Raw genomic sequence first — 25,688 nt, 5'->3', positions numbered from 1 at the left:
TTTTATAGGAAAAGTCATTTTTTCAGTCATTCTGGGAAGTGGCCCAGCCGCCACAACCTTTCATGGAGAAGAAAGATCCGCTGAGCTGCCAGATAGCTCCTGGCGTGTGAAACTTCTCGTGTGTCAGATGCCCCTTTCCTTTCTCCAGTTTAAAGGAATAAATGTAGCCGTGTGGGGAGAAAGGTTGCAACTGTGCAGGCCAAAAGATAAGAAGTTTGAAGCTTGGGCGGAGCCCGTCTCCCACTGCCGAAGTGGAACGAGCACGGATTCTGTCAGGAGGCTGAGTGTTTTGGGTTAACTGTCTCGGAATTCTCCCACAGTCAGTCTCCAAGAAATGTGCTTTGTAGACCATCTTTAAATTCCTTAGACCTCGGAAACTGGTGAAAGCAACTTTAGCTACAAACGCAAAGGCTGTAGACCTGCAGAAATGCCCCCACGCAGGACCTCCGTTTGGCGAGGACGCTGTAGGCACAGAGGAGTCACGCTCAGAGATCTCTCGTCTGAGGTTCATGTGAACTCTGACACCAGCAGACCTCAAGGCAAAAATAGATGCCCTTCAAAGACTGGGCAGCTTCCAAGAATTGTTCACGTGGAAACCAAATGAAGATGCTCATGCTCATGCAAGAGATCTCCCAGCCACAGCGGACGACTCCCCGTCATTCCAGCCAAACTCAAGAAAAGTGTGAACTTTTCCATCTGTGACTGAAGGAATGTGCTTGTCATTAGGAGACATGACTTTAGGATTGCTGGGCGGTTTTAAGCACTTAGCTTCCAGCACTATGGTTTAGCCTTTTGAACAGCAGACTCATGTCTCAAATGATAACAAATGTCTCTACTGATGCTGTCTCGAATTCTCAACCTCGCTCCTACATTGCACCAGGCTGAGGCTGGAAAGGTTTGCGTGTGGAAAGCTTCCATCTGCGTTTCCCCTTTGAGAGGTTGTTGTGAATGGGACCAGCCGCCGGCAATCGGACGACTGTGCTCTGAGAGCCACTTGTTCTGGAGTGTGTGACCTCCTGGCGGATGCTAAACATTCGAAATGTCTGTTTGAATAGGTCCGTAGAAATGGGGACAGAGAAATATGGGGTTTGATGGATTGTGTTTCTCCTGAGTGTTCTCTGGAGTGGTGTTGTGGTGGGAAGTGCCTTTCCAACAGGGCTATTATGAGAACCAGCTTACAGCTTGAACCTTGTCCCCAGAAGAACATTTGAAAATAACGTATCTACGATGACACCTTTCTGTTGGATTCACTGGAGTGTGTTTTTCTTCCAGTGAATTTTTCCTCTCTATTAATTTTTTCTTCATTCCTGTGAACTAGATAAGGGTGAAGTGGTTTATTTTTATTTTACAGTTTCAGGAAGACATTAAACTCTAAGTAACTGGTTTGTCTAGAGCTTAAGATTTTTTAATTCACCTGAAGATTTTTATTTCCTCAAATGGACTAGCCCGTAGTATAAATATTCCCCATCCATTCTCGTGTTGAAAATGGGAATAGCGTCCCTACTCCTCCACGGAAGCTAAGTTTCTGCTTTTGGCACTACTGATCCCAGCGAAAATGGAAAGTGGCTTATCTATCGAAAATCACACTCCTGATTCCATCAGTGATGTTCTTCCCCTTTTCCTGTTCCCACCGTCCAAACTCAGACGATTCATAACTTACCTCACCAGAGTATGAGAGGAGTCGGGATAACAGGCTGTGTAGCCAAAGCACCTCACACAGGCAGTCAGAATGACTCAGTTGCCAACACACTTAAAGAACCAAGCAGTGCCCAGCTGCTCCCCTTGGGCCACGGGTCCCTCTTCTGGGCCTTGCCTTTGCGGTTGCTTTTTCAGGTCACCCACCCTCTCTTCAACTTCATTTTCCAACTGGACCAATCACGGTGTTGAGTGCTCCTTGTGAACTCTGGAGGACAGAGATTGAGCCTTTGGAGATGCTCTTTGGTTTTGGTTAAATCTTTCCTGACATCACCACCACCTCTCCGCTCAGTTTAACTAGGTCCACGTGGTTCCTGGTTAGGCCTCCTGGTTTCTCTCTCCCTCTCATCTCCGCAGCTCCTGGCAGAGATGGTTCCACAGGTTTTTAGTGTTTCCTGTGCCATCTCTTTCCTCTGGGTCTGTCAGTCAGCTTCTCTGAGAGTCAACTGCCCGCCCTCTTCTCATCCCCCATCCTACTCTTTCCTTACATGTCTCAGTAAATACCCTTCTTCTTTTCGTAACCACATTCCCAGTGTCGCCAGCTCAGTGGTATCTCAGTACGCCCTGGCCTGGACCTCCTCTTGTTTATGACAACTCTCCTCTTCAGGAATTTATTTTGTCTATTTATATTCACATGTTTACTTCATGAAACATCTGTAAAACAACAACAACTTTTTACTGTTACATGAGCAGTGTATGTTGCTTGTGTACAGTTAAAGAAGAATACAAATAAACAAGATTAAGAGAAGAAAGACATATTCCTGCCACCCAGGGTGATCATTCGCTCTTCCCCTCAACGGTCCTTCAGATAGTGAAAGTCGCCTATTGTAACCTACCAGAAGCTTCTCTTCTTCAGAATAAACCTCACTGGTTTCCTTCACATATTCTTCAGAGAGCTGGTTTGAGCCCGTCATCATCCCCAGGTCTCTGGCCCTGGCCCTGTTCCTGTGAAATTTCCCTGTTCACTCACGGCACCGCTCAGAACTGAACTGACCCCATGCAGTGTTGAGCTGATGGCCACCTCCCTTGTAAAGAGAGCATCCTTGAGCCCACTCGCACTTTCCACACAGCGATGCCACGGAGCTGAATCATGATGACTGTCTGATGAACTGAAACTTTAATTTTGTGGACATTTCAACCATTTTTAATTTGTTTATTTTGACTTAAACTAGCTCCTATTGTTCATTGTCAACCAAAAGACTTTGAAAGATTTTGTTGGTTTCTAAAGTCCAAATAGATACTCTTCCTGTGGCATTTCTTTTACCTTGACACGAAAGGCTATGGGGGAAGGGGGATTGGGAATGACAGGATTTACTCTCTTGGACGACCCGGGTAGACTACCAGTAAGAGCTGCTTCCTCCTTTAGTCCTCACAAGCGTTTGCATTAGTGGCCTGCTCTAGAATCTTACTCGGGATTGATGACAAGTGCCCCCTTGGCTTGCAGTGTCCATCGTCTCCTTTGTTAAAAATTGGGCCTGATCCACCTCTCTCTAATCTTTGGGCACTTCTCTTCTTCACTACCATTCCCCCCAGATGCCTGACAGAACTACGACAGCCTCATTTTTGAGGACTTTTAGGGCCCCAAAATGTAATTTGTTGAAGCCAGAGGACTTGATCCCATTTATTGCAGCAGAGTTTTCTTCTGTGATGTTTTCATCTGTGTTGGGCCTTAGCTTTTTTTTTTCACTCATGGTTATTTTCCTCTTCTCAATCTGACAGGTAAAATAGAAATGAAACAGTACTTCTCTTCTGCTTTGTCATCCATCAATATTACATCTTTGGTCTCAAGCAGCCAATTGGTCTCTTCCTCACTCACCTCAGTTTTTCGAATATAACTAAAGGAGCTCATTTCTGTTGTCTTCACCGTGTTCCGAAAGTGTAAATCTATTCTTGGCTTTAGCCTTGTGAACACTTTTGATAGGTTGGTGGTACTGTCCATCCTTGGCCTTCCCTTCAGAAGTAGTGGGGTCTTAAATTAACCCCATGCTAATGGTCTGAGCGTTTGCAAAATGGGGAAAATATGAAGCCCCAAATACATTTCTTCAGCTGTAAATGTCAGAGAGAGTCCTGTCTGTGGAATGAGATCTGTTAGGAAGCTCGAGAGGAGCAACAGCATTCTGCAGAGATGAGTTAAAACTCAGCCTCCTTTCTGGAAGGTCCAGGGAGGAATAAGAAGCTGGGTGGCTGAGGCCTAGAAACTCTAGTTCTCAAGTCCTGTTGTAGACCCTGCCTACCAATCCCAAAAAGCTGAAGAGAGAAATATATGGACAAGGGATAAGGCAGAAGAACACAGGTTATAAGTAACACATTTGGGCCTTAAATCCCAGCCATCGCTTCATGCACCAGCTGGAACATGTCGAAGTCGTCTTCTGTTTAAGCTAGAATCAGGTCCGGGACTTAGGACAAGAACAGCCTCTTTCCCCCTATTCCTGGTGAGGAGGGAAAGTCACTCCAGAGAAGCAGCAAATGCAAAAATATAACGAGAACCCAGACTAGAAAGCCCGCCAGCTTCCCGGCAGAACCAGCTGAAGTGAGAGGAGCAGGAGCCCGCCCTGAGCTCTCTTACCTGGCAGCCGGCTCCAGAGAGTGGTGAAGGCCGAAGAGTGGGCCGCGGAGAGGTGTGCTTCCTTCTGGGCAGCCCCCACCCCAATCTCAGCCCTCTGTACCTCTGCCGCTTTCTGAGTGAAGTGTGTCGCAGAAAAGAAAATGGAACCGGAGCGAGAGATGCATGGTCTGGCCTTTTCCCAAGAGAAAGCAATCCTGACCTTTTACCCGACAAGGCTTCTGGGAGCAGGGGGCCAGGATGCCAAGAGTAAAGCCCCCGTGTCCCTCGGCTATAGCTCAGTCCCATGCATCATCCCTGAATCTGACCTGCACTTGGTAGAGAAGTGAAGGGATGGCAAGAGATGTTCCTCCCCTGATCAAAGTTGAGAATTATTGTGCAGATATCTAGTCTTGGAGAACAACAATGCATAGCAGTATATTAAAGGCTCCGAAAAGTCCTGCAGCAGAGAAAAGTTTCCCGAACTCTTTTGAGCGTGAATTTTTTTGGTGGTTTCCTATTATCACTCAGAAGAGTGTTCTACTCAGTCACTTTCCACTACCCCTCAGCCAGCTGCCAAAACCCAAATGATGGTTAGGTTCATTGAGTGAGAGATGGGCTCCCCACTTCTTTGTTGTGTAAGGAACTGACATGGGTAACCATCAGCAGGTAGAGCCAGAGCGGCCTTACGGGTAAGGCATCCAGCCTGTAACCTAACCATAGTCCACAAGCAAGCCCCCTTGCCCTGCCAGGTGAAGTCATGTAGCTTATTCTGAACAGGGGCTGTGGCAACGAGGATGTCCTGTTTACACACACAGGATAGGCTGCAAGTCCTTCTCAGTACACTGTATAATCCAGAACAAATTCTTCCTGGATCCTGCTTTGCCCTCGCACAGCAGATGCAGTCCCTACTTTATAGCATCATAAAGAAACAGTGGTGAATCCTTAAGACTCCTGGCGGGCGAATAGAGACAAAGCTCCCTCACGTCCCTCTGAAGAACTCCAGGGATGGAGACCCCTGGGCTTTGGGCAACGTTCAATGTGAAGATCAGGAAATTATTTCCTGTTTCCAACCGTAGAATCTTACTGATTTGATTTAAATAGAATTTCCTCTTTTTTGTTTTATTCTGAGCATGAAAAACGGGTCACCCATCATTGTTTGAATAAAACCATTTCAAATTGTGTGAAGGAGTGTGTGATCCAATCCCTCCTCATTCCTTCCTTCAGGCTGAAATCCCAAATTGCTTTAACCTCCTTCAGAGTGTCTATTTTCCACCTCTTGAATTGTTTTTATTTCTCTTCTCGGGACTCTTCAGTTGCTCCATTGCATTGCCTTTCAGAGGGAAGAGGTTGGAATTGCACACAACTCGAATAAGGGTGTGACTAACGCAGAGCTTCAGTAAGCAGATTGCTTCCTGGGCTCCGCGTGACCTACCTGCCTTGGCCCACAGACAGCAAGCTATTGTAGTCATCAGCTATTAAAAAAGAAAAGATCTATCCTTATCCTACTCCAAAAATGACTACACTAGAGAGAAAAAATGAACGCCTTTGGTGGCCTCACCCAGTCTGGCTACTTGGTGGGGGAGGAGGAGATAAATGTGCTCACTTTGGGGCTTGGGAAGTGTTTTGTACGCATTCGTGCTGGGAGACTGCAGTGCTGTGGAGGAGACGTGTGGGCCTTGCACTCAAAGAGCAGGATATGTGCCCTCTGACGCAAATGGAAAATGAACCTGTGTACGTTCAATGTGTGCACTGAAATCGAAGCATACAGGCAAGACTTTTCCAGCAAAGTGCTTTTAAAACTGGACATAATAAGAAACCACTATGGGATTTTCAGAAATAAATTTAGTTCGAACTCTGTGATCCTTTAAGAGGAAGTTTTAAAGCCCACCAATTGGGAATGTAAAATGGTGCAGCCACTTTGGAAAACCGATCGGTAGGTCCTCAAAATGTTAAACAGTTATAATATGACTCAGCAGGTTCACTCCTAGGTATATATCCAAGAGAACTGAAAACATTTTCATGCAAAAACTGGTACATGAGTGTTCACAGTGACATTGTTCACAGTAGCCAAAGAATAGAAACAACCTAAATGCCCGTTAGCTGATGACTAGATAACCAACGTGTGCTGTAGCCAGACAGTGGAATATTCATTCAGCCATAAAAAGGAACGAAGTGCTGACACATGCTGCAACATGGATGAACCTGGAAAGCATTTTGCTAAGTGAAAGAAACCAGACACAAAAGGCTGTGTATTATATGATCTCATATATGTGATATGTCCAGAATAGGCAAATCCATGGAGACAGAAAGTAGATTAATGGTTCCCAGGGCCTAGAGAGGAGGAGGGAATGGGAGTGACTGCTAATTTTGAGGTGAGGAAAATGTTCTGGAATTAGATAGTGGTGATGCTTGCACAACCTTTTGAATATAGTAGAAACGGCTGAATTGTACATTATAGACCGGTGAATTTTATGAAATGTAGATTATCTTTCAAAAAGAAAAAGAGGAACAATCCTACTGTTAATTTATAGATGGACCCCTTGTCATTTTTTTATAAATAATAAGCACCTTAAAAAGTTTTCTTTAATGCCTGTAAAGCTGTTACCTGGTCTAGAAAATATTGTGCTGGTGCATGGGGTTTCATGAATGTTGATGTAGCAAGATGTTTTTGGAAAGTGGCTGAATTACGACACTGAGGAATTTTTCTGGGTAGTGTGAACACAGACTGGGCTGGTAGTGAGGAAAATAGGAGCCTCTGACTCACATCTTGCTCTATGAGTGGTCATTTATTTTTGCTGCTACTTAAAGATCTGAATTCTTTTTTTCCTGACCACTTTTTGTGACTATTTTTGCTGAGAAATTTAATTGCACATTTGAGGTCCTGTCAAATGAATCATCATATTTGCAAACTTCTTCTTTAGTATCCATTCTGAAAATGGAATGACTAGAAAGGCACCCAAACTAATTCCAGGCCCGTGGGATGATTTTTTTCCCTTCAGCTATTTTTTGACACCTCTAATTAGCATTGACAGCCTGGCTGTCCTCTGACATGGTAACCCCCGGCTTGTCCGTCCGCTGCCCTGCTTTTTCTTTTCCGTCGACACGTTTCTAATACTTTTAAAAGAGACAGATGCTTCTGCTGCATCCACACAGAATTCACCAGGTCTGATGCTTTTTGGAGAAATGGATGCCTCCTCCTTCTACTGTGGAATTGATACACACTGTCAAAAAGTGTTTTCCGAATGGTTTCTCTTTGTCACCTTGTACCAGATTTTCTCCTCCATTCTGGAAATGTGCAGTTTAATGTTGCGTTTCAAATCACTTTCAGCTGAAAAAGTGTGTAATGGAATCAGGGCATCCATGAATACTCTTCACAGTGTCGAAGATTCCCTTTTCTTTGCAGCTCTGCGTTCCAAGGGGACCAGTGACAGCAGTGAGATTACATCGGGGGGCTTGCTCGGTAATGGGCTCCCTGTCCTTTATGATTTAAGAGAAGCACTGAGGGTGACTTCTCCCATCCTGGCATTTCTCTGTTGGTTTATATTTATTAGACTCTGAACTGTGATGATAGCCGCCTCCCGAGAAGAAAAGTAATCGTTAGCTGTCGTCCGCATTTCTCCACCCCACGTCTATCAGGCTTATTTTCAGAATCATTTCAATTTAGACTTGAAAGGTGACTGAGAAATGATCTGGTCCTACCCCTTCTTTTTATAGGTGAGGACACCAAGGCCCCAAGCTAGAGATTAGCCTGAGGTGGGGCTGACACTTACAAATTCTGATGCCCAGGTCAGTGCCATTTCCACTACACCACAGGGCCTCACTCCCACCAATCGCGCACACATCATGAATCACTCCAAGGCCACACACTTCCTGAGCTGGACGAGGGCTCGGTAATTAGCCACTGCCCCACAGTCTCCGTCACTTAGTGCATCAGCTCTGCCATTGTAACCTCCCGGGTAATCTGTCGGAATTTACAACCACCCAGAAGGACAGATACGCAGAACTTTCTGCGTGTTTGTGTGTCGCACATTTAACTGCCCGTGTGGGTGGGTCCATGCTGAAGGGCTGGCTGATCTCTTAACAGTTAGAGATGGCAGTGAAGTTCTGTGCTACCAGGACCCTCAAACACAAGGCTCAGAGCCCTTGGCTTTGCTGGCTGGCAGTTTCCGTGCTGCAGAGAGAAGAGCCCGAGGGACAGCAAGGAGAGGCCACTTGGTTTGGATTCTGACCTCAGGAGGGAGCTTGAGGCCTGGCTGTGTCTTGCCCAGAGGACTTGCATACCTTTTACTCCATGAAACTGGACTGCTGGACACTATTACCTGCTGTTCAAGTCCAGCAGCCTGGCGATCTGGGGGTTCTTTTCCATTTCTGCTTGACAGAGAGTCTGCCTGTGTTGTTAAGCTTGGGGATGTGTATTATATGTATGCACATTATATATGGAGATTGACATATATACACATCTATACAGAGAGTCTACCTGTGTTGCTAAGCTTGGGGATGTGTATATATGTATGCACATTATATATGGAGATTGACGTATATACAAATCTATATATAACCATATCAATAAATATAAATCTCTATATATGTAATGGGTGTATAAATCTATCTCTCTCCATTGTTTTCCCACTGTGCCGCTGGGACAAACCTTCTATTGAGGCTGAGAAGCTGTATCCTTGTTGGTTGTCTTTGTACCATGTTTACATAGCACCTATTTGCAAAATCATTTGACTGGGAATTTTGGTTACTTGGTTTTAAGGACAAAGATTGTGTCTTGAGGGGGCAGAAGGGGTGAAAAGTGATCTGCTCCGGGGTGCACCTGTCAGAGCTCGGCTTTAGGCTTCCTAAGGTTGCAGAAAGGGGTGCAAATTCTCCTGCATTTGCCCTGCGTGATTCTCCAAAATTCATCTTCCTCCTGACACTTCGTGCATTACCCCTTTACTTGGATCTGGAGCTTTCTTTATAGCTGTAGCCAATGATGTAAGAGCTCTGTGGGGTCCTGCGGCAGCAACAGCTCATTTCAGTGCAGGTTAGACAGGAGGCATTGAGCACAAGCCTCTGCTATTCAGACCTCGTAGCATCCTGGGGCGAGGGGGCCTCTTCTGAAACACTCTGGGAGGGGAGCGCCTCGTTCCACAGGGCCAGACCACTCCACAGTGTCACTGAGGACATACCTATAGCCCGTGGCCCACAACACACATGCACACAGCAGCATACGTTGAGTTTTGCTTGCTCTGGAAGGAGGGAGATCCCTTCTCAGCAATAGAAAGTGTGACTGGCTCCCCGCAAGAACCTCTACTCCCCTGACTCCCAGTGTGATCTGTAAGGGAAGTGCCTCTCCCGTCCTGTGGCCACATCCAGGCCTGGAACTCTGGAAGTTGTGTGGTGGCAGGTTGCCCACAGGCCATGGCTGTGGGAATGGAGTTGGAGGCTTTGTCAAAGTGTCACTGATCTAACACGTTGAAAATTTCCCTGTGGCCACTGAATAATCATACACGGATGTGTACTGTCAGTGCATAAGGGGCATCGTTTCAGGTTCGTAGGTCCCCAGAGAACTGTGTGTATCAGACCAGTACAGATGCCCAGGCTGTGGCGGGGAGAGCCGGATGATGCCCCTGTATAGACTCTCCTATACGGCTAAAGATAGTGAGGTCCGACCTGCAAGAGGAGGGGCTGCCGAGTTCTTCAGTTCCTCACTTAATCTCTCGCTCAGAACCTCTGCTGATCCTTTTTATTGGTGAGCGTGACTGGACGTTCTGAACCTACTTCTGTGGGTCTCCTCTCGTAACACAAGTGATGGAGAAAGGTACAGACATTTTTGGCTTAACCAGTTCTTATTTTTTATAACAAAATTCAGCACTGGCTTCTCTGCTGGTGGCTACGGACACAGCTGTGGGACACTTCTGCGGTCGGGCTGGAACTCTGTGAATAACGCCTGAGCTGTGATTGGGCCCCTGGGTAGACGTCTGTGGACAGGTGCCGGGGCACACGGGGTTCTTGGAGATTGGTGGTGTTACAGAAGTGCATCCACGTTGGGTACGACTCCGGGTCTTCTGTGAATACATGGCCAAATCTGGACAAATAAATTCCTCTTCAAAATTTACAGAGGAAACGCAGGTTCCCTGTAACAGTCAAAATACAAGAATGTGTAAAGACAACCTCACTCTCTCTCTGCCTCCATCCCCTTCTCCCTCCTCATTCAGACATAATTCCATATTGTCGAGCAGCCCGGTGTCCAGGTGCTCAGTTAGGACAGTCCCAGCTTTGCTCGCACATCAATCATTCATGCACGGTTAGTGCAGGCAGGAGGCGGAGAGAGGAGAGAGCTGCTCCCCAGGGTGGCATTGTCCCGGCAGAAGGCCCTGGGCCAGGCTCTGGCGGCTGATAAGATGAGGAGCTCTGAACAAAGGCCCTGCCTTTGGACCAGGGGACGGAGGTGCGGTGGGGGAGGGGAAGGAGGGGGAAAGTACTGAGCCAGAGCGGAGAGATGTATCTGGGCCCAGACTCCCTGTGGAGGGGCCCAGGTTAGCAATGCAGGTGTGCAGAGAAACGTGCCCTCAGGAGGGTGGGGGAGAGTCCTTACGGGTGGGGCGCCCTGCAGAGACTGCCCTGCCCTGGCTGTGCTCTGGGTCTGGTGTGAGGAGGGCAGCTTCTCCCGGAGGCCTGCCAGGGAACCCTTTGCAATCGCCTGGGTCAAGCTTGGAGGAGCACACGGAGGATTTGGGCCTGGAATCAGACTCCTCATATACGTGGCGTATCCGTATATGATTTCTGTTTTTACAAAAATGGGTTTATACCGCATAGTCTCTGAACTTGCTTTTCTCACTTAGCCATACATCATGGATGCCTTCAGGTCACAAAAGAGACTGAATTATTTTTTCATGACCGTGTAATCTCACAGATTTCAAACTAATCCATCCCACATTTTCCCTTTTGATAGACAGACTGTTTCTAGTCTTCACCACAACAAATAATATCAAGTATGAATTCTTGTCTGTGTAGCCTCTGAACTGAGTCTGTTATTTCTTTAGGATGGATTCCCCAACATGGGATGGCTGATCCATTGACTGTAACAATTTGCGTTCCCATTAATTATGAGAGTGGCTTTTTCCTCTCACCCACAAGAACTACTACATATTGCTTTTTTTTTTAATAAATGTTTGCCAATCTGATGAACAGAAAATATTTTTACTTTAATTTGCATTTTCTTGGACTACAGAGATTAAGCATCTTTTCATGTATTTGTTGAATATTTGCATTTTCCCTTATGTCAGTTGCCTAAACCTTATCCTTTGTCCATTTTTCCCTTTTGCTCATTTGTCAGATGCCTTCTGGAGAGCTCCAGTCCTGCTCTGAGGTGGGACTTAATGGGAGTTAGTGTGATTTCCTTAAGAGAAATTATAAAATCAAGCGAATATTTGAAGTGAGCATCCCGTTTGGCCCTTTATTTTTCTCTTGACCAGTTGACATTTTGGCTAACTTGGGGCATAAAAAAGTAGGTCTTTTTGACTCCAAATTGTGACATTGGAGGATAGAAGTAGCAGGATTTTCTAGGAACTGTTTTCTGAACTCACAGTTCTCATCAGTTAGGAATAAATTGCCTTTATCCTCTCATGTGGGTAGTATTTGGGGTGGGTGAGAACATTTAAAATCTCTTAATGTCTTTACTTTACCTCCTCTTCGCCCATCCTTGCAGTTGACTCATGAGAACACATTAAACCTTATTATTCAGCGTTTTACAAATAATGCCTCACCTGTTATACTGGATGAGAAATTAAAGCTTGTAAATTTCAGTTGCATTGTCTGCAAATGAAAGGCCAGGCTTCGGTCCAGGGAATGTGCTTGGGAAAACACCCCTCTGTATGGGGAGGAACGCCAGGTGGGAGGCGGTGCCAATTGATTGAATCAGCCCAACCTCTGGTGACTTCCTCCCATAATCTCTGGCCAGATTCTGAGTGGGTCCATGGAAAGTCATTCAGGTTCTGACCATGGTCACGTCCACAGCCCAGACCCGAGGCCCCAGAAGACAGATGGGAGCATATGCCTAATGCTCCACACTCGTTGCTGCCACGGCTTTTTTTCTTTTTAATTTTCCTTAGGAAAACTTCATAAAATAATGAAGTTGAAGATATATGAAGTATACAAGAATCCTATGATCAGCCCACGTAGCTTTAAAGGCATTTCTTTGCTTTCTTGGTGGTTTTAGTGCAAGATTTGGCAGCCCTCACAAGCACTTCCTTTCCTTTGAAACCCTGTGCCTCTCACTGCCCTGCTGCACATTGGAGCCCAGCACTCTGACAAATTGATCCCCAGATCAGAGGGATGAAAGAGAGAAAGATCAAAAGGAAGCCAGGAATCCACATAGGGAGAGTCCTCATGATTTAGGGACTGCAGAGTTTGGCTGCCAAATATGCTGTTGTCTTTAACCCATGGATGCCTCATAAAGGAAGAACTTGGTAGTTCAAATGCAAGTGGAGAGTGTTCTGTACATAGATGGGTTGGGATACAATGACCTATCTGAGAAATTTGTTACTTAGGGTTACCCCAGCAGCAAATACTGGAATTGAATGCTGATACCTCATTGAGTGTGAATTTGAAATTAAAAAACAGAGTCAACACTGGTGGCTGGTGCTTTTGCTGCATTCTCCCTCCCCTGCCCACTAAGGGCAGGAGCCCTGCCTCATTTCCCCTTCACCCTCAAGTCACTTTTCGGTGGTTACTCAACCCGAACAACATCCTCTTAGGCCTGTTGTCTTTTTGTAAAACCAATGAAAAGCCATAGGGATTTTTGAGGGCTCAGACTATATACAACTAGACAGCTACAGATAATATTACTAGGAAAAGTCGTATTTGGGGCCTCCGTTTCTGGATACATCTGTTCATCCACCCAGGTCCAGCTCACTCTTCATCTATTTTTTCACTTATTTATCAGCAAACAGTTATCGTGTGCCTGCCACAGGCCAGGCACTGAGCACTGGAGATTCAAAGGCAACGATTTAGGCTCTGCCCAGAAAACATCCTTGGGTAGTTGGGGACAGCCTCGGAAGCCGGTCATCACAGTGAGGACTGGTAGGAGCCGTGGTACAGCTAGGCATGCGGCACCACAGGGTCGCAGAGAAGGAGCATCGAAGGTAGACCAGGAGGGCATTCTCCTGGCCTGACTCTCAGAGGAATGGGTTGGCCAGAGGAAAGGAGAAGTAGACGCGTAAGGAGTAGCAAGAGTGAGGCTAAAGCCAAAATATAGGCAAAACCCAGAAAGCCATCCAGGAGCTTTCGAGAGGGGGTATGACATGATGTGAGTAGTGCTCTAAAGTCGCCTCGGTGACCCTGTGGAGCATGGGGCAGAGGAGAGCTCCTGAGTCCTACAGACAGGCTCTGGTGGGGACCTGAACCTGACCCTCCTGGGCACTAGGAAGAGGGATCAAGCAAAGGGAGCAATTCACCTGCTATCGAGGAGGTAAAGTCGACAGGACTTCTTGCCTGCTTGGACGTGTAGGGTGAGAAAAGTGAGAAGTCTAAAATGGCCCCCTGGCTTCTGGAAGGAGCAGCAGGATGGAAAGCAGTGCTGTTCTCTGAGATAGGGAATGCTGGAAGGACAGATGTGGGGGTGTGCTGGGGGCAGGATCATTAAGCTTGAGACATGCTAAGAATGAGATGCCGGTGACTATCCAAGTGGAGATATCCGTCGGCGGTTGGCTGTGCCAGGCTGGAGCACAGCAGAGATGTGTGGGCTGGAAAGGATATTTGGAATCATCAGCATGTGTAGTTGTTGAAGCCATTTATTCACTCAGTGAATACTGAGGGTACTCAATCAGGGCCAGCCTCCTGGGCGTGCAACCTATGTAGTCACACAGGCCTCACTCTCAGAAGGGTCCACGTTTGGTTTATTGCTCTGCTGTCACCATCTTAAAATTCTCATTGATTTTTAAACATGAGGCCCTGCATTTTTATTTTGCGTTGGACCCTGGAAACTATGTGGCCGGTCCTGCTCCTGATAGCCTGGCCCTGTACAGTAGTGGGGCTGCAGTGTTGAGCAAGACAGGTGTGTTTTTGCCTTAGGAGCTTGCAGGCTAGTGCGGAAGGCAGGCAGTTAAGCCATCAGTAACAAAATGGGATGTGTTCTCTATCAGAAGTAGGGAGGCTGAGGGAGCATGTAGGAGAAGCCGCTAACCCTAACCTTGGGGGTGAAGGAGTTGAGAAATGAGATTGCCAGGGAGAGGGAGGGGAAGGGGGGGACAGAATGGCAGTCCACATCTCTAACAGAGGCGTCGAGGAGCCTGAGACGGAGCATCCTGGGAGGTCGGAGGAAAACCATGAGAGGGAGTGTCCTGGGAGCCAGGACTGGGAGAGACCGTCAGATGCGGCCAAGGAGACTGGGAATGAGGTCATGGCCAGTGGATATGGCAACAAAGAGGCCATTTGGTGACCCATGAGAGCAACTGGGGAGAGAGGAGCAAGAATGCATTTACCTCTGTTTGAGGGATCGATGGTGGATGAGGAAATAGAGAGCCTGAAGGTAGGTTATTGTTTATAAACCTTGGCTTAGTAGGAAAGGAGAGAACAGGCCCTGAACAGGGTTTGGGGTTAGGAGAATATCGTTTGGTTTTGGTTTCATTTTGTTTGATTTCCAACACAAGGTGTTCTGAGCCTGGTTTTGAACTGTGGCCAGAAAGCCAGTGGAGAGAGAGGTTGGGAATAGCTGACGTAGAGAAGGCTCTGAGGTGGGAGGTGCTGGGTGGCCGCGCCCTGGTCGCGAAGAGAAGCTGAGGGAGCAGGTGAATTTCTGGGTGAGGGCCCCTCGTGGCTCTGTGAAGTCGACCCCGCTTCACTTGTGTAAGAACATCTGCTGCCTCTTAGTTCTACTCTCTTCCTGCCTCATATTCAAGGAAAAGCTTCCCCTAAGTTCTCTCATCTGTTCTTTTATCCCACAACCATTCACTGGACTCCTGCTGTGTGACAGGCCCGATGCTAAGCATTTGGAACATGAGCGAACAAAACAGACAAGGCCCCCGGCCTCCTGACACATCGGTCCTAGAGGAGAAGCTTCCATGGCCTGCTTGGGCATCGTTGGCCCCTCCCTGCAGGCCCACACTGAATGACACCCAGCCCTCCTTCCCCAGTCTCTGACACCCCATCCTCTATTTCCCTTTATCTTTCACTTCCCTCCCAGATATCCAACTTTCCTACCCTGAGCCTGGAATTCAGGGGCCATGTAGAAACAGGGAAGAAAAAGAGTTAAGACTAGCTTTCAGCAAAATTTTGAGACAGAAGGTGGCCTTGGGAAGGGATTACATAATAATTTTTGCTCTCGTCCTCCAGGTTCTCAGGGCCCTTTTTGCTATTTTAGGGTTAGGTCCTAATCTAGACCTTCCTGACCCCTCTTTCAAGTTCTACAGGTTTCTCTGTCCTCTATCAAAACCCCTCCTCTCTTGTTATTCTCAGCTCGAGGTTAGGACAAAGACAATTTGCATTAATTCCCACCGATTTGTGAATGGTGGGTATCACCTTGGGTGACACTCCTTTAGGGAGGTGTAATTGCATTTTACAAGTGGCTCTGGGTTTTTAAGAAGGAATCTTTAATTTGTCCTATTTGTGGTAGCATAATACAGGAAATGCTATGAATCTTACAGCAAGAGGCATCGTCTTCCCAGAGTCAGCCCCCCTTAACTTTTTCCATTTTCTCACAGCTTCCGCTGGTTTTCTCCTAGACCCAGAATTCTCTAAAGCCCCCAAGATTTTTGTTGACATCTCCGCCCTGGCCTGCCCTCCTCCGTGGGTTTCTAGGACAGCAGCAACTGGGCGCAGATGGCGAGGGGTCGGGGTGGAGGGGCGAGTTTTGGCAGCTGCAGCCACTTAGAGGGATTGTTTCTAAGTCAGGGACTTGCCTCTATGGTGGGAGGGCCGGGTGCCGGGGGCTTCTTGGCGCGAAGAATGCAGCCTCCCCTAGTCACCGAGGCCTCCGCCCAGAGCTGAGCTCGTGGAAGGCGTTCCCCGTGCTTGTGGGTCTTCACCGAGAAGTGTTTGGTGTCCAGGTCTCGGGCTCCCTGGTGCTGGGCAGCTGTTGGGTTCTCGTAGAATGTAATTCCCCAAGCCACTTGCCTTTGTCGTAGAAATGGCAGCCTTCCATCACAGCCAATCAATATCTGGAGGGTGGCTATCAGGAACACTCTGGAACAGGAAGGTCTGAGAGCATGAGGCTCTGCCAAGAGTAGGCCTAGGAGAATGCTGCTCCATGGTTATCAGTCCTGCAGCCTGTCCTTCAGGCAGACATCTGCTTTGGGGAACTCTGGTCCCTCAAAAGTGCTTGAGTCAGCAGTAGCTCGCGGGCACATTTTTGAGAGTGTGTGAACTTCCTGAGCTTGCAGATAAGACGAGAGTGGCTTCTGCTAGACCCGGGATACTACCCAGAAACTCAAGTCTAGGTCAGGTGTTCTCAGATGTCAGTGTGCCTCCCACTCGTCTGGGGATCTTATCACAGGGCAGATTCTGAAACAGTAGGTCTGGGCTGGAACCTGAGAGTGCGTTTCTGACAAGCTCCCAGGTGAGGCCAGTGCTCCTGGCCCACGGCACTTTGGGTAACAAGAATCTGGAGCTGTACTGTCTACTACGCTAAAACTAGCCACTTGTGACTGCTTAAACTGAAAGCTAAATTAATGAAAATTAAATAAAATGAGAAGTTCACACATGCGTATGGTGATAGATAAAAATTAGACTGTTAGTGCTGAGCATGATGCAGTCTGTACAGAAACTGATAAACAATGTACACCTGAAATTACACAATGTTATAAACCATTATGACCTCAATAAAATAACTGAAAAAAATTAAAAATTCAATTTCTAAGCTGCACTAACTGTAATTGAAATGCTCAGTACCCATGTGTGGCTAGTGGCTGCCATGCTGGACTGCACGGATTAAAACATTTCCATTATCACAGAGTTCTCTGGGAGATTGCTGGTCTAGAGTGAGCCTCTGTTGCATCATTCATTCATGTGTCCATTTATTCACTGAGCATCTGTTACGTACCAAGTGGTATGCTTGCTGCTGAGTGTTAAGGCTCAGTTCCAGCTAGCAGAAAAAGTAAACAGAAGCTGTGGCCGGCCCTGCAGCATAGTGCTTAAGTTTGGTGAGCTTCGATTTGGCGGCCCAGGTTCAAGGGTTTGGATCCCCAACACTGATCTACACCACTCATCAGCCATGCTGTGGCAGCAGCCCACATATAAAGTGGAGGAAGATGGGCACAGGTGTTAACTCAGGGCAAATCTTCCTCAAGCAAAAGAAAAAAACCAAACAGTAAACATAAGCTAGAATGTGATGCTTTTAAGATACACCTACCATATGGTGAGGGCTCCAGAGTGGGTAACAGTGCAGTTTGCCATGCAGGCTGGAGGAGGAAGTGTCCCCTGGACATTTCCCGTGTGTTCCAAACCAAGCTACGGGATTATCGCAGAGTCGGGGTACCTCTGAGATTGGCTGCTGATGATGCATTTTCACCATTTCAGGGCCATAATCATCAGAAATGGAGAAATCATCCCCATGTCTTCGGAATTCACCCCCGAGACTGAGCGCCAGCGACTTCAGTACCTGGTAAGAGTCACGAAGGTTTGGCAGAGCGCCGCGGCGTCAGGCACGGCGTCGGAGCTGTTTTGGAGGAACGTGTTGCTGTTGACACAGGAGCAGGCCCACAGCAGTCAAACGACATATGGTATCAGCCCCCCCACACACCTTCTGGATCACACATCCTGGCTCCATGTGTGACGACACACCCCACCTCCGTGAATTTGTTATTGTGGCTGATTTTCTCCCATCTGTGACTGATCGAAGACACCGCGTGCTCTGTTTCTTTTAACGGTTCGCTCGGTACATTATGAGATGCCGTGTGGAAGAATGCGGCCACCGTCTTCCCTGGCCTGCCACTCCCTTTAACAGAGGGGCTTGGTCTGAATCACGCTGTGAGGAAGAGGCAGCCCCAGCCCCTTGGTCCTGCTGACATTCCGCTAGTTCGTGCTCAGCTATGAAGTCCCAAGGGCCCTCTGGGAGAGATGCAGGTGTCAGAAAATCTGCTTCTACCCTGAAAAGAAATTTCTCTATGCAGATCACCCTCTTTGTTTTTGTTTTTGTTTTTTTTTTTCCCGAGGAAGATTAGCCCTGAGCTAATGTCCATCACCAATCCTCCTTTTTTTTTTTTTTTTTTTTTTTTGCTGAGGAAGACTGGCCCTGAGCTAACGTCCATGCCCAGTCTGCACCCGGGATCCAGCAAACTCTGGGCTGCTGAAGCAGAGTGTGCAAACTTAACCGCTGCACTACTGGGCTGGCCCAGATCACCCTCTTTGAAGTGACGTCATGAGAGGCTAAAGGAGGGCTGTTTGATCTTTCACATTTTTTTTGCTTCACTCAAAGAACAGAATAGACTTACTTTCCTCAAATTCCAGGGGTACAGCGTCAGGCTTAAAATCTCAGTTCAGGACTCCAGTAAGCATCCCGCATTACTTTGGGGTGGGCAGCTTTGGGGACTAACCATGTGAGTAGTCATTCTGTGGATGAAACATTTTCTTGCTAACCGGCTTTTTTAGACAACATTGCTAAAGGAATGACTCTCGCTCTTAGGAAAGAATTGATCCAGGCTCCTCACAAAGAACTCTGTTCTTGTCTGAATTGCGGCGTGTGTGACAGTCCGGATTTGGTGGCTTTGGTCTGTTGAGAAAGTGGCTGTGCACGTTCTGTCAATTTCCTAGTCTGTATCCGGTTTGTTTTACTCAGGAACGAGGCTGTGCTGCCTTTGGTAGTTGTCTGGTACCTAGGACAGCAGGAATCCCAAACCCGTGTGAAGACATCTCTCCACTCTTCTCTAACTGTGGTTTTCTAACCTTTCTGTTGTCGTTTTCAAGCGAATACACTTGAAGCCACTCCCAGGGAGGGAGCCCAGACTGCCGAGCTCCTCCTTTCCTTTGGCAGTCTCGGCAGGAGGAAGGGCTCCTGCAGGAGCCAACGAGCATCTTTGTTCCGGTCGCAGCTCTGGTACTTGCCGGCTGAGTAGCTTCATGCAAGTCTCTTAAACTTTCCAGACCTCGGCTTGTCACTTATAAAATGGAGAGCTAGACTAGAGGGTCACCGGAGACCTTTGAGCCGCAAGGGTCTTCCGCAGAGAGATTTCATAACAGCTGGCCTCTCTGCCACCCGTCCAGCTTTCTCCAGTCCATCTTCCACAAAGCCACCAAGTGAGCTTATCACGGACCTTGTCACTCCCCTGACTAAAAACCCTTGGCTCCCCACAAGGTACAGAAGCAGGCCACACCTGGCAGACGCAGAATCATGGTCCCCGCCCACCTCTCCAGCATCTTCTCACTGTGGCCCCCTTAGCGCCCCTGCGCGTCCCCCGCTGCAGGCGCAGAGCAGTCTTCCATTTCCGGGACACACCGCGACCTCGCCCACCCCCAGGCCTCGGGAAATACGCTCTACCTGGATGAACCTTCCCCTTTTCCCTGCCAGGAAAATTCCTCCTCCTCCTTTAAGACCCCAACGCAAAAGTCACTTCCTGCAGGAAGTGTCCCCAAAGCCTCCCAGGGGGTCAGTCCCCAGTGCTGACACAGCGCCAAGTAGAAGCCTGAGCGTGGCTCTCGGGGTCTGGTGTTGTGCTGCCTGTTCTGATCTCTGTCTCCCCTTCCAGCCCGGGCAGGCCCCTAACCTTAGTCACCTCATATTGCTGGTGCCCAGCCCAGGGGAGACGCTGAACTGGGATTTGTCAGCTGAACGAGAGAATGAACCAGTATTCGTATTGACGTTTGGATCGTTAGCGCACAGTACTTTCCCCACATACCTGCCACAGTGGATACCGGGCCTTTGCCTCGACGGTGCTTAGGGAAAACCATTTCCTGTTTTCCTGCTAGAGGCAATGGGTTAACTTTTTGAAATAATTTCACATTTTTATGTTATAAAAATGGTGAACGATTTTTCTGCGGATGGGGGAGGGCTCAGAGCCCTTTGTACGTGAACCGTTGTGATCTACGTTGAAGAGGAATGTCCTTGGTATGCACAGTCTGGCCCTCCGGAGATTATGGGACTGGAAGCAGATTACAAGATGGGGGACGTGGCAGGCACGGTAATTTTGTTTGGTCTTGCGTCCTGACCTCGGAGGGCCCTTCGTGCAGCTCCCCGGGAGCTGGGCACTTTGTTTCACAGATTCTTGGGCAGGGTGATTAAGCAAGCAGGCCTGATGCTTTGCCGTGTTCGCACGGCATGTGGCAGGTGTGTGATGAAGGAGGGGTCCCCGGCAGCCAGGGAGAGCTGATGACCCTACAGCCTTGCTCTTCCACTGCTGGGCTTTTTTTTTTTTTTTTCTTTAAATGTTTCCAGGGTGATTGAAATAAAATATTTAAGGGGGTCCACCAAGCTCGACAGAATGTTTTGATGGAGTCAAGGTTCAGATAGGAGGCAAGGAGGTCTGGTTTGTGGGCATTTCTTGGCGGTGTTTACTCCTCTGATGCTGTGGCCTCCAACTTCGCTTCAGGTGACAGCCAGAAGTGGCTCTCCCTCAGAGGAGCCTCCACAGCTCTGAGGTGTGAGGCTGGTGGCTTTCCCTCCGTTCTGCCCAGACATATATATAAACTCTGGCTTGATTATGTTAAGACATCAAACCTTCAGATGGTGTACTTCTGTCCTTGCAGATAACCCAGGTCTGCAGCTGTTTTTCATCAAGGGCAGTGTATAGAGGAGATGAAAGTAGGTTTCAAATACACATTTGACATACACAAGTGCAACATTATCTGAGGTGATTTCTCATGGTGTCTGTGGAACTGCCCCCAGCCTTCCACACCAAGTCTGCTTCCGTTCGCCTGCCGTTTCCCTGGTCCTGGGCTATAGGAAAGGTGCCAAGTGGACAGTGCTGTGCTCCCTGGCTCTCTGGGGTTTTGCATGCTCTAGAGTTATCTCCTGAAAAGTATTCCTTCAGCCAGAATCTGCTTTTAAGACAGACTATAATCGAGAGGGTCGAGTATGCTAGTGAGTGAAAGTGGCTGACCTGGCACCTGGACGTTGCACTTAACCTTGAGAGCAGGTGGTTAAGCCAGGGAGCCTGGCTTTAGTCACAGGGAGGCAAGTTTACCACTCTGCATGATGGCTGAGTCGTGGAAAAATCTACTCCAGTTTCACCTCCTTCCCCATTGTAACCCCCCTTTGTAAAACTGCGTATGAGTTTCAAACTTTCTAATAAAAAAAATGACAGGCTAAAGTGGTTGACATTTGTCATGTTTACTGTAGGTTCCATTGATCGCACAGGTGTCGCAAAGAAGCCAGGAGGTTTTTAGAGCATGTGACTGGCACTGCCCAAGGTGTCAGAGGCAGAGTTTATATTTGGCTCCTTAAGAGCACTGTCTGGCTTCAGGGAAGCCTCTTAAAGACATTAGCCCTTATAGTTGAACCTCACCACTTCCAGAACCTTGATTTTGAAAATGACTCTAAATGGAGGTTTTGTTTATTTCAGGTTGGGAGGACTCAGACACTTGACGTTGAGGCATTCTAAACCTACTATGCAGAGCTAAGAAAATGCATTTCACAAAGCTGGAGAAAACAATCCTAAGAATGTATCCCTAAATTTTCTTTCTTTTAAATCAGTCTTTCTGCACAGTTGCTGCGCCCTTTATAATCTTTAGGTTCTCTAAAGCCCATGTACCCCCCAACATACTTAACAGAAATTTGGGCACATAAAATCGGAGCCATCTGTCCACAGGGTCCCTTAAGAATTAATCTTAATGTAAAGAAGGGGGATAATGTCATACATCCTTTAAATATATTAAAGCTAAATATACTCTGAGAGAGGTGGATAGGATCCACTGAGGTTTATTAGGCCAAAAACTTGGCTGGCTGTCAAATGTCTTCTGCGCTTCAATTGCTTCATCTGTGAAATATGGTCATTATAAGACCCTCGCAGGATTAGTATGAGGATTAATAAGTGAATATTTGTAATGAATGTGCTTACAACAGCGCCTAGATCAGAGACAAAATAAAATCTCTTAGGGCCGGTCCTGTGGCCGAGGGGTTAAGTTCACGTGCTCACCTTCGGCGGCTCAGGGTTTCACTGGTTCGGTTGCTGGGTGCGGACATGGCACCACTCATCAGGCCACGCTGAGGCGGCGTCCCACATGTCACAACTAGAAGGACCTACAACTAGAATATACAACTCTATCCTGGGGGGCTTTGGGGAGAAGATGAAGAAGAAGAAGAAGGAAAAAGAAGACTGGCAACAGATGTTAGCTTAGGTGCCAATTGAACAAAAGTAAAATTAAAAAAAACTCTTAGTTTTCTATCCTAACTGTATGTGAAGAACTTTTTTGTGGCCATCCTGCCATTGGGACTACTTCTGTGGCCTTTTATAAAACTCCTAAATTCCATTTGCATATGCAAAGAGATTGAAGATACATACGGAGGCACGTCCTTTTTGCTGACGTGAGTTCTCTCTTCAAATGAAAGCCTTTCCCCCAACTATTTACTTGGGAAGAAAAAGCATTAGGCATATGAATATGGAAATGTTATGTGTTTTATGTAAATGAATACTTTTTACCCCTTATTCTATACATTACACTGTTGTAGAGTTGACAAATCTAGGCAATTTTGTTTAATATATCCATTTGCATGCCAGTTTCCCTGTGGCTCCCTTATCCTAAGATATAAATTTTACAATTTTAAAGTTACTTTAGGGACATGGTACTCCTCTCTAATTCATCAGGACAGTGCCACATAGAAACTTAAACATGAACCTTTCTTGACATCCATGTAAACCAGACAGAATTCAATCAACATTCAACTCTATAATAGCTTATAGGTACAAGCTTGCTTCTTATGACTTTGCAATTTTTAAGGACAAATGAAGACTGAGAGAATTCTTTATGAAGGACTCCAACCCAAACATATTTAGGTCTCAGCCATTTCACATTTTTCCTTCTTTTCTTTTTTTTTTTTTTAACCCAAACCAAAATCTTGTATTCCTGCACTGTGCATCAGGCAGCCAGCCTCGGCTCTGGAAGAGCATCTCATCTGACCGTCAGTGTGACCATTAGCCATCACCAGTGGCTTGGCTGACGTTATTAATTTCATTTCTTTCGTGACCTTAGACTTTCTATCATGATAAATCATCTTGAAATGTAAGGCTTCTACTCCTCATCTCATATAATCTGATGAGTTGTTTTTTCCCCCAAAGGGCAAGAAAGAGATTACTCTTTTTTTTTTTTTTTAAGATTTGTGTTAAACACTGAAAATCCTCATTTTGATAACTTCCTTTGAAGTACTGAGAAGTCTGAACATTTTCAAAATTATTCATATAAAAGCTTTCTAGTTAGAGGACTTTACAAAATACTTCTTGTTAAGGAATCTGCCCTCTCATTGAACACGCAAGTATTTTTACTTTCCGTATTCTGCTAATTGGAGTGGAAACTGAAACAACTACTTTGAAAAAGGCTTTGGCCCAGCAATTCCATGCCTAGGTACACACCTAACCGAAGTGTGTGCAGCTGTTCACGAAGAGGCTAGGAGTGCACAGCAGCACTGTTTGTAACAGTCCGACTAGAAGCTATCCAGATGTCCTTGGCGAGTAGAATGGATGAATAAGTCATGTGTGGTCACAGGATGGAATGTGTGCATCACTGGGAATGGACAGGTTGTAACTACACACAGCACCGTGGGTGAGTCTCAGACTTCACGTCCAGCACAGGGGGCAGCCTGTAGGATCCCATGGGAAGTGTAGGAAGAGGTGAAACCAGTCTGGAAGTCGGGAGAGTGCTTCCCTTGGGGAGAGGAGGGGTGATTGGATGGGGTCCTGACCCCAGGGTGCCGGTCATGTTCTGTTTCTTGATCTGGATGCTAGCTACCTGTGTTCAATTTTTGAAAATTCATCCACCTGTATGCATATGGTACAGACACTTTACCTTATGTATAGTATACTTGGTTGAAATGATTTAAAAAAAAAAAAAAACTTTCAGGGCCAGCCTGGTGGCATAGTAGTTAAGTTCGCATGCTCTGCTTCAGTGGCCCTGGGCTCACAGGTTCAGATCCTGGGTGTGGACCTAGTACTGCTCATCAGGCCATGCTGTGACAACATCCCACATAAAATAAAGGAAGATTGGCACAGATGTTAGCTCAGGGCCAATCTTCCTCACCAAGAAAAAAAAAAAAACAAAGCTTTCACTTTAACTGTACGTCACCCTTTGCAGGAGGGGCCCTCCTTGGTGCCACACAGGGGCTCAAGGTGAAGCTTTAGGACAGGTTCCCCAGGAAGCCACACTCCTGCCCCCTCTGCCCCACACTCCTCTCTCCTGAGAGCAGCTCCACAGCCGCCCCCTCTCCCCCCTCAGCTGCTCCCCACATCCTTGCCTCCTCTCTGGCTGCCCCGGAGCCCTTCCTGACCAGTTCTAAGACCCTTTTCTGATTCTCTCTGATCCCACCCAGTGCACAACCCCCTCTTTGTCCCTTAGCCCCTGAGGATGTCTCCGTTTCCACCCAGAAGCCTTCCTCAGTCTCCCCTACCCGTGTGTGGGCTCTGAGCAGAGGGGCCTTTTTTCCTATTCTTCGCATCCCTAGCCCCTGGTATGTGGCACATGTAAGAGCTTATGTGTTAGTTGCACGAATTCCTTTGGCTGGATACCCCGAAACTTGGGACAGAGCCTCACTGGCTGGCACCAATCACTCACTCACAAGCTGACCACAAGGCAGTAGAAAGGGATTTTATTGAAAGGAGGAAGCATTTTATGTCCTCCAGCAGACAACTTTGAGTACCCTCGGGACCCAGGGTCTCAGCGTCCGCAGGAAGCCTGGTGCTCAGTGTCCTCCATACCATGCTACACCTATCTCGCCCTGGGATCTGGGTTCCTGCCTCCACTCCTGTTCTCCCTGCCTTGCTGAGGCGCTGAGAGCTCTCCCCAGGTCCAGGAGGGTGGAGCTCAGATCCCTGTGCTCCGGAGGGAGACAGACCTGGGCTCAGGTTACTCACCCACTCTGCTCTAGTGAGAGGCTTCCTGGAAGGTTCTAAAAGGTCTCTCTTCTTCAGGCTGGTCCCTCCTGTTAGGGCTCAACCCCACTGCAACTCAGAGACTCCCACAGGGATGGGAGGGTTGTGTTTCTTCACAGCGCAGTGCTCACCTCCCTCCCCTTCCCTTGAAGCTGGTTTCTGCCCGGGACTGGGGAGAGAGCGGCCTGGACGAAGTCTGATCTTCCTACCCCGTCTCTGGTGTCCCGCCACTTCTTGGCACAGCAGGGTGCTCCAGCCTCCTTTCCCTAGAGAAGATGTCTCTTCTTCTTGTCCCTGGTCAGACATAACCATGTCTAGAAGTTTGCTCTCCTTAGCTGCCCAGACACTAAGTGGCAAGGATACATCCTACCCTCTTTAGCAAACCTGCACCCTCCAGTGTCCTTAAAAGACTCTTGGCGACCTGTCTTTGGTTGCCAGGGTTAGCGGTTACCAAA

The 25,688-nt window shown here is 47.4% G+C and overlaps 1 protein-coding gene across 2 annotated transcripts in view; it reads left to right on the top strand.

The window, feature by feature from the left end:
* PPM1H (protein phosphatase, Mg2+/Mn2+ dependent 1H) overlaps nt 1–25,688 on the top strand; it is a 231,415-nt gene that overhangs the window by 135,363 nt on the left and 70,364 nt on the right. For both annotated transcript variants that reach the window (XM_070621935.1, XM_070621936.1), the window contains exon 5: nt 17,741–17,825. In XM_070621935.1, coding sequence (XP_070478036.1) covers nt 17,741–17,825 — 85 coding nt within the window. The remainder of the gene's footprint in view (nt 1–17,740; nt 17,826–25,688) is intronic.

Source organism: Equus przewalskii, chromosome 5, assembly GCF_037783145.1.
Source record: "Equus przewalskii isolate Varuska chromosome 5, EquPr2, whole genome shotgun sequence".
In the NCBI taxonomy this organism is placed as follows: domain Eukaryota; kingdom Metazoa; phylum Chordata; class Mammalia; order Perissodactyla; family Equidae; genus Equus; species Equus przewalskii.
Note: the sequence above shows the minus strand (reverse complement) of the source record. Positions and strands in the feature narration are given on the sequence as shown.